At 42.2% G+C, this 9545-nt stretch overlaps 1 protein-coding gene across 1 annotated transcript in view; it reads left to right on the forward strand.

Annotated features, from left to right (window-relative positions):
• Positions 1-9111, forward strand: part of LAMP1 (lysosomal associated membrane protein 1) — a 36338-nt gene extending 27227 nt beyond the window's left edge. The window contains exon 9 of the mRNA XM_056555812.1: positions 8006-9111. Coding sequence (XP_056411787.1) covers positions 8006-8145 — 140 coding nt within the window. The 3' untranslated portion in view covers positions 8146-9111. The remainder of the gene's footprint in view (positions 1-8005) is intronic.
• The last annotated feature ends 434 nt before the right edge of the window (positions 9112-9545 follow it).

Below are 9545 nucleotides of genomic sequence, written 5' to 3' on the forward strand. Positions count from 1 at the left end.
ACCACCATACACCCAGACAGATCCACCCCTGTCCAAGTCCGTGGTACCACAGAGCCCCTAAACCTGTGTGTATCCAGGACTATGATAAGTTCATGCGAGGGGTTTATCTGCCTGATCAGGTCTTGCAGCCGTACACTGTCCATCACGGGCCTGGTATAAGAAATTGGCACTGCATCTCCTCCAAATTGCCATGTATAATTCATTAATGCTGTACAGAAGTGCAGGAAATACAGGGACATTCCTGAAATTTCAGGAAATGTTATCAAGGCCTTTCTGTTTGGGGATCAGGAAGGGGAGGGAAGCAGCACCACAGGATCGGAGAGCAGAATAGTACCAGGACACCATTTTCTTGGGGTAGTTCCCGTAGAGAATCGGGGAGTAGGCTACAGAAGTCTCGGGTGTGCCACAAACGTGGCACTAGAAAAGACACCATACACTACTGTGAGACATGTTCCCACAAGCCAGGTCTGTGCATTCAAGACTGTTTAAAAATGTATCACATGTCTTTTGATATCTGAATTTGTCCTCTTTTTAATTATTTTTACAATTACTTTGGATAACCCTAAATGCACCCTTGGAATTACATTACGTATTAGTGAGTAATTCAGTAATTTCTTAGTTTTTCCATTACATTTTTTCCAAAAAATCAAATTGGCAAACCCCTAACAAAACTAAAAATTCCTATTATACTCCTAGATGAATACTTTGGCCGATGTAGTTTTATATTTTCCCCATCTTGCGAAACCCCTAACAAAACTAAAAATTCTCATTATACCCCTAGATGATTACTTTGGAAGGTGTAGTTTTATACCTCTGTGAAAGTGGGAAAAAAATGGTGCTAAATATGCATCCAACTTTGAAATTTCATTTTCCCTGCTTTGTTGTACAAACTTAACTCAAACACCTGTAGGGTTAAAAAACTTTCTACACCCTTAAATGGATTCTACATGGAGTGTAGTTGTGGGGGGTTTCCACTGTTCTGGCACCATAGGGGCTTCCTAAATGCGACATGCCCCCAAAAACGATTTCAGCAAAATTCTCTCTCCAAAAACCCCCAGAGCACTTTATCTCTACATATGAGGTATTTTCTTACTCAGAAGAAATGGGGTTACAAATTTTGGGGATTTTTTTTCTCCTATAATCCTTTCTGAAAATGCAAAATTTGAGGTAACACCAGCAATTTTGTGTAAAAAAAAAAAAAAAAATAAAAAAAAAAAAAAAAATAAAAAAAAAAAAATATATATATATATATATATATATATATATATATATATATATATATATATATATATATATATATATATAATATATATATATATACACACACACACAAATATGTACATTTTTCATTTAAGCTTTAAAGTAATGTCGTGAAAAACCTGTGGGGAGTTAAGGCTCACTGTACACCTTGTTTACATTCCTTGAGGGGTGTAGTTTCTAAAATATGCCACGTTGGGGGTTCCCGCTGTTCTGGCACCATAGGAGCTTCCTAAATCCGACATGCCCCCCAAAAACCATTTCAGCAAAATTCACTCTCCAAAAGCCAAATTTTGCTCCTTCCCTTCTGAGCCCTGTAGTTCGCCAGCAGAGCATTTTGCATCCGCATATGGGGTATTTCCTTACTAGAGAAATGGGGCCACAAATTTTGGGGTGATTATTTTTTTTCCCTATTACCCCTTGTGAAAATGAAAAATAATGTGGGGTAACAGCAATTTAGTGTTAAAAAAAAAAATTCAAACCTCAAAGTTTAACGAAATGTCGTGAACCACCTGTGGGGTGTTAAGGCTCACTGTACCCCCTGTTACGTTCCTTGATGGGTGTACTTTCCCACTATTCTGGCACTATTGGGGGCTTCCTAAATGCGACATAAAGTAGAGTTACACAAAAAAAAATAATAATCTCGGAATAAAGTATGATATGTAAAAGCATCCCAGAGTTATTAATGCATAAAGTGACACGGGTCACATTTGCAAAAAATGCCTTGGTCTTTTTTAACCCCTTAAAGACCAAGGTCATTTTGGCCTTGAGGTTATCCAGGAAAAAACTTTTTATATATTTTTTTTTTTATATATATATATATCAACTAGCTCCAGAAAGTTACAGATTGTGTCATTTCAGTACTTATGAGCTGCTGAAGTTGAGTTGTTCTTTTGTCTTAGTGCTCTCTGATGACACGTGTCTCGGGAACTGTCCAGATTAGAAGCAAATCCCCATAGCAAACCTCATCTACTCAGTGCAGTTCCCGAGACAAGCAGAGATGTCAGCAGAGAGCACTGTTGCCAGACAGAAAAGCACAACTCAACTTCAGCATCTGATAAGTTGACAAATTTTTTTAATAGAAGTAATTTACTAATCTGTTTAACTTTCAGTTGATATATAAAAACATTTTTTTTCCTGGAATACCCTTTTAACCACTTAAGGGTACAGTACATCTGTAGTGCATTAATTTGACATAATCCTGTGCCCGGGCTGTAAAAATAATCAAAATAAACTTTAAACTTGAACTGTCCTTCCTACGTTCCCCCGTTGCTCCGGTACCGGCCTCGCGGTTCTCCGCTGCGGTCCTCTTGCTGCTTCCTGGGGATGGCCATAGCTCCTTACATGACAGTGCGCTCAGTCTATCACCGGCCGAGGCGGGACTTCGCTGTGGCCGGAGATAGGCTGTCGGCTCTGTGATGTCACCGTCCCCAGGAAGCTGCAAGAGGACCGCAGCGGAGAACCATGAGGCTGGTACCGGAGCAATGGGGGAACATAGGAAGGCGAGTTAAAGCTTATTTTGTTTATTTTTGCAGCCCGGGCACAGAATTATGTCAAATTAATGCACTACAGATGTCCTTTAAGGACTCGGACAATTTTATTTTTAAGGTTCCGTGTTTTCCTCCTTGCCTTCTATAAATCATAACTCTTTTTTTATATTTTCATCCACAGACAAGTATGGGGGCTTGTTTTTTGCGCAACCAGTTGTCCTTTGTAATGACATCACTCACTTTACCATAACATCTATGGCGCAACCAAACAAATACTATGTGTGGGGAAATTGATAAGAAAACTGCAATTTTGCAAAGTTTTGTTTTCATGCTGTACACTTTATGGTAAAATAGACATGTTTTCTTTATTCTGTGGGTCAATACGATTAACATGATTACATACTTTTCTATTATTATACTGCTTAAAAAAAATCGCTAACTTTTTAATCAAATTAGTGCATTTAACCCCTTCAGGACGGAGCCCATTTTGGCCTTAAGGACCGGAGCGTTTTTTGCACATCTGACCACTGTCACTTTAAACATTAATAACTCTGGAATGCTTTTAGTTATCATTCTGATTCCGAGATTGTTTTTTCGTGACATATTCTACTTTAACATAGTGGTAAATTTTTGTTGATATTTGCATCCTTTCTTGGTGAAAAATCCGTAAATTTGATGAAAAATTTGAAAATTTAGCATTTTTCTAACTTTGAAGCTCTCTGCTTGTAAGGAAAATGGATATTACGAATACATTTTTTTTTGGTTCACATATACAATATGTCTACTTTGTTTGCATCATAAAATTGACGTGTTTTTACTTTTGGAAGACACCAGAGGGCTTCAACGGTCAGCAGCAATTTTCCGATTTTTCACAAAATTTTCAAACTCAGTATTTTTCAGGGACCAGTTCAGGTTTGAAGTGGATTTGAAGGGTCTTCATATTAGAAATACCCCATAAATGACCCCATTATAAAAACTACACCCCCCAAAGTATTCAAAATGACATTCAGTCAGCGTTTTAACCCTTTAGGTGTTTCACACGAATAGCAGCAAAGTGAAGGAGAAAATTCACAATCTTCATTTTTTACACTCACATGTTCTTGTAGACCCAATTTTTGAATTTTTACAAGGGGTAAAAGGACAAAATTTTTACTTGTATTTGTAGCCCAATTTCTCTCGAGTAAGCACATACCTCATATGTCTATGTAAATTGTTCGGCGGGCGCAGTAGAGGGCTCAGAAGGGAAGGAGCGACAAGGGGATTTTGGAGAGTACGTTTTTCTGAAATGGTTTTTGGGGGGCATGTTACCTTTAGGAAGCCCTTATGGTGCCAGAACAGCAAAAAAAAACCACATGGCATACCATTTTGGAAACTAGACCCCTCGGGGAATGTAACATGGGATAAAGTGAACCTTAATACCCCACAGGTGTTTCACGACTTTTGCAAATGTAAAAAAAAAAAAAAAAATTTTACCTAAAATGCTTGTTTTCCCAAAAAATTTTTATTTTTAAAAAGGGTAATAGCAGAAAATACCCCTAAAAATTTGAAGCCCAATTTCTCCTGAGTACGGCGATACCCCATATGTGACCCTAAACTGTTGCCTTGAAATACGACAGGGCTCCAAAGTGAGAGCGCCATGCGCATTTGAGGCCTAAATTAGGGATTGCATAGGGGTGGACATAGGGGTATTCTACGCCAGTGATTCCCAAACAGGGTGCCTCCAGCTGTTGCAAAACTCCCAGCATGCCTGGACAGTCAACGGCTGTCCGACAATACTGGGAGTTGTTTTGCAACAGCTGGAGGCTCCGTTCTGGAAACAGTGGCGTACCAGACGTTTTTCATTTTTATTGGGGAGGGGAGGGGGGCTGTGTAGGGGTATGTGTATATGTAGTGTTTTTTATTTTTTATTTTATTTTTTGTGTTAGTGTAGTGTAGTGTTTTTAGGGTACAGTCGCACGGGCGGGGGGTTCACAGTAGTTTCTCGCTGGCAATTTGAGCTGCAGCAGAAAGTTTGCGGCAGCTCAAATTTGCAGCCAGATACTTACTGTAATCCTCCGCCCATGTGAGTGTACCCTGTACGTTCACATTGGGGGGGGGGACATCCAGCTGTTGCATAACTACAACTCCCAGCATGCCCGTTGGCTGTCGGTGACTGCTGAGAGTTGCAGTTTTGCAACAACTGTAGGCACACTGGTTATGTATCACTGAGTTTGTGACCTAACTCAGTGTTTCACAACCAGTGTGCCTCCAGCTGTTGCAAAACTACAACTCCCAGCATGTACGGTGCATGGTGTACGGTGACTGCTGAGAGTTGTAGTTTGCAACAGCTGGAGGCACACCGGTCGTGAAACACTGAGTTAGGTAAAAAAAAAACTCTGAGTTTCACAACCAGTGTGCCTTCAGCTGTTGCAAAACTACAACTCTCAGCAGTCACCGACAGCCAACGGGCATGCTGGGAGTTGTAGTTATGCAACCAGCAGATGCACCACTACAACTCCCAGCATGCACTTTAGCTGTTTGTGCAAGCTGGGAGTTGTAGTTAGACAACAGCTGAAGGTACACTTTTCCATAGAAAGAATGTGCCTCCAGCTGTTGCAAAACCATAAGTCCCAGCATGCCCATAAGGGAATGCTGGGAGTTGTGGTGGTCTGCCTCCTGCTGTTGCATAACTACAGCTCCCAGCATGCCCTTTTTGCATGCTGGGAGCTGTTGCTAAGCAACAGCAGGAGGCTGTCACTCACCTCCAACGATCCAGACGCTGCAGGTCAGTCCCGCCGCCGCAGCTGCTCCTGGGGCCCCGATCCCAACAGGGGCGCCGGGGATCGGGGTCCCCAGCACCCGGGGTGCACGTCCCGCACCCGCTCACGTCCTCCGGAAGAGGGGCGGAGCTGGTGCGGGAGTGACACCCGCAGCAGGCGCCCTGATTGGTCGGCCGGTAATCCGGCCGACGAATCAGGGCGATCGTGAGGTGGCACCAGTGCCACCTCACCCCTGCAGGCTCTGGCTGTTCGGGGCCGTCAGAGACGGCCCCGAACAGCCAGTAATTCCGGGTCATCGGGTCACTGGAGACCCGATTGACCCGGAATCGCCGCAGATCGCTGGACTGAATTGTCCAGCGATCTGCGGCGATCGCCGACATGGGGGGGCATAATGACCCCCCTGGGCGATATGCCGGGATGCCTGCTGAACGATTTCAGCAGGCATCCGGCTCCGGTCCCCAACCGGCTAGTGGTGGGGGCCGGAATTCCCACGGGCGTATGGATACGCCCTCGGTCCTTAAGGACTCGGGATTCAGGGCGTATCCATACGCCCTATGTCCTGAAGAGGTTAAAATCCCTCTATTTTGCTGACCTATAACTTTTTACATTTTTTCCATATAAGCGGCGGTATGAGGGCTGTAATTTGTTTTGATACCACATTTGCATATATAAAACTTTTTAATATTTTTTTTTATCAATTATATTTGGAATAAAACGTTATAAAAAAGCAGCAATTTTGGACTTAAAAAAAGAAAAAAATTTTTTTATACGTTCACGCTGTTCACCGTATGGGATAATTAACATCTCAGACCAGAGCAGAAGACCCATGGAAGGCAGTGGAGGCAGGTGAGGGGACCTCAGTCTGCCTTTCTTGGTGATCGTATCGCTGCGGCAGCGATCTGGGCGATCCGATCATCCATTTTAATGACCGTACTGCCGCGGATGCTGTGATCTGTACTGCTCACGGCATCTGAGGGTTAATAGTGGACATCAGCGCGATTGCGATCCCTGGCTGCCGCACATGACCTGAGCATTGCATCCAATGCTCGCGGTTATGTATAGGACGTAAATGTACATCCTGGTGCGTTAGGTACCACCTCACCAGGACATACATTTTTGTCCTGCGTCGTTAAGGGGTTAAGGTTAAAAAGTCCATACATTTCAACCTATATCCCTATTTTGTCCTTTCTGTGTTTGTCCAGAAGGCAAAAAACCATTATGAGAGCAATGCCAGCTGTCCCGGACCAAAGGGAAAAAAATGATTTCCAGACTCAAAATTTGGCAATCAGAATGAATTTCTGGATCAACGTTCAGTCCCTATAAATCTATTATCCATAACCTGTAATGTCATTACTCTCCAGAACCCTGTCCAGACCTCTTTTTAATGAGTTAACCATGATCACTTTTTCTGGCAGAGTGTTCTAAAGTCTACCTTCTCTTACAGTAAAGAAACCCCATCTGTGCTGGTGTACTTTATTTGTGGCATTTTTCAACATATAACTAAAGTTATGGGGTTGTAAAAAATTCAAGTTTGGTGGCTATTGAATTGCAGTGTACTGTCTGATCTGACATGGCAGCTACAGAGGCTTTTAAACAGCATCGGCTGCCATGTCCGCAATCTGCACCTTTTAATTGCATCACGGGTGCCGGAACTGGAGTGGAGCTGTCGAATGACTCTTTAGATGCCATGGTTGATTTGGGCCAGCATCGGCCTGATGTCTGCTGTAGACAGCGAGTGTTGGCTGAAAATAGCTGGACTGTCACTTAATAGTGGTGATAGCTGCCACACTTGTATAATGTAAGGTTTGTTTTCTCTTATGAATAAGGAAAAATTGGTGACCCAGCACTAGAAGAATAGTAGTTTTATTGTAAAAACTCAAGTTAAAACTGCATACAATCATTTCAAATTGTCTGATTCATCTTGACTCGTTTCGATCGCATGTGCTCGAAACGTGTCAAGATGAATCAGACAATTTGAAGTGATTATTGTAAATCCTCAAGTTAAAACAGCATCCAATCACTTCAAATCGTCTGATTCATCTTGACACGTTTCGAGCGCATGCGCTCGAAACGAGTCAAGATGAATCAGACGATTTGAAGTGATTGAATACTGTTTTAACTTGAGGATTTACAATAAAGCGGTTCGACCCTAGTGTCCAATGAATAAGAAAGAATGGATGATCCAGCACTAGAAGAATAACAGCTTTATTGTAAATCCTCAAGTTAAAACAGCATTCAATCACTTCAAATCGTCTGATTTCATCTTGACTCGTTTCGAACTAATGCGCTTGAAACGTGTCAAGATGAATCAGGCGATTTGAAGTGAATGTATCCTGTTTTAACTTGAGGATTTACAATAAAGCTGTTATTCTTCTAGTGCTGGATCCTCCATTCTTTCTTATTCATTGGACACTGGAGTCTGAGTGCAGGTCCGTGCACGAAGCAATCTAAGGAGGTGAGCTGGACTTTCTTTATATATCTGCATGTTTTCTCTTATAGCTGTCGAATGTGCAGAGGATCAGAATGGCATGCTGGTACCCATCATTGTCGGAGCTGCGCTGGCTGGACTGGTTCTAATTGTGCTGATTGCCTATCTCATCGGCAGAAAGAGAAGTCATGCCGGATATCAGACGATTTAAGTGCAACATCTTCCGTTCTGTAAATTTACCACTAGCTCAGTACAGAATTGCTGGGAGCCAACAGTTATGATTAGGGAGATTCCATTGTGTGGGGGGGGGAAAAAATTCACGCAAATTGCTTCATAAGATATCCTGCTGTTTTAATGTGAACTACCATTTAAAAAGCATATACTGACTATGCACTGAGTTATATCCAGAACCTGAGTTTCAATTTTTGGTTTTCCATGGGAAATGGTTTATGATGAGAATTGGGAAAACCAACTTTTTACACAGTGCGAATATAATAAAAAAAAGTAAATAAAAAGAAATAAAAAAAATTCTTAAAAGGGCATCTGTCATAGTTTATGCATGTGAAACGACTGGCACAGTCAAGTAGATGTTAGCTTATATAAATGTATGGAATGATACTCACATCTATTTGACTGTGCCAGCGATTTCTTATGCGTAAGCTAGGTGACAGATGCAGTGGGAATGCACTACTTATGCATCCAGTACTTCTTGCTTAAACTCTTAATACTCAAAGGGAAATTTTTACATTACTACATTTACTACATCTACAAGTATTGTTGATCATCCTGCGGTTGTTGAATGACTTAATTTACCTTAAGATAACAGTTGTAGTGTTTTTGGTTTCAGTGATCATAATTCTCTCTGCCCGCTAGAGATGACCGTCAATGCCGTGCTGGGCGTTAACAGTGCACTATTTTCAATTCTTTTAAATCTTGTTTTTGCTGTTCTGGAAGCTCTGCTTTTTCAGAGCTATTAATTTTCTAAAAAATAAACTAAAGGAAAAATGGATGTGATGGTTTGTCTTTTTAGTTCAAAGTTAGATTGGATGATATTTTCCTGCACATGTGTACAGTATAGAAGTGTAAATGCAGAATGCCTTGCTTGGTGCCTGGTTGGGGTTGTACACTTCAGAAATGTCTGCATTGCCTTAACAATGCTAATAAAATGTGTTCTTTACATGTGTTCTTTTCTCTTACTATCTATCTTCTTGCAATACTGTTAAGTATGGTTTAACCTGTTATACGCCCTGCATCCCGAGTCCTTAAGGACGTAGAGCGTATGCATACGCCCGTGGGAATTCTGGTCCCCGCCGCTAGCCGGTTGGGGACCGGACCGGGATGCCTGCTGGAATCATTCAGCAGGCATCCCGGCACATCGCCGAGGGGGGTCCTGAGACACCCACCCCCATGTCGGCGATCGCAGAAAATCGCATGCGATTTTCTGCTATTCCGGGCTGATCGGGTCTCTGGTGACCAGATCACCCGAAAAATAGGGATGATCGGAGTTGTTAGTTACATCCCCGATCATCCTGCAGGATGGAAACCCCCGTTCTGCCCACCCTTGGATGTCGGGCAGAACGTTGGGGAGAAGATGGAGACCGGTACCTTACC

This window comes from Hyla sarda, chromosome 2, assembly GCF_029499605.1.
Source record: "Hyla sarda isolate aHylSar1 chromosome 2, aHylSar1.hap1, whole genome shotgun sequence".
Taxonomy (NCBI): Eukaryota; Metazoa; Chordata; class Amphibia; order Anura; family Hylidae; genus Hyla; species Hyla sarda.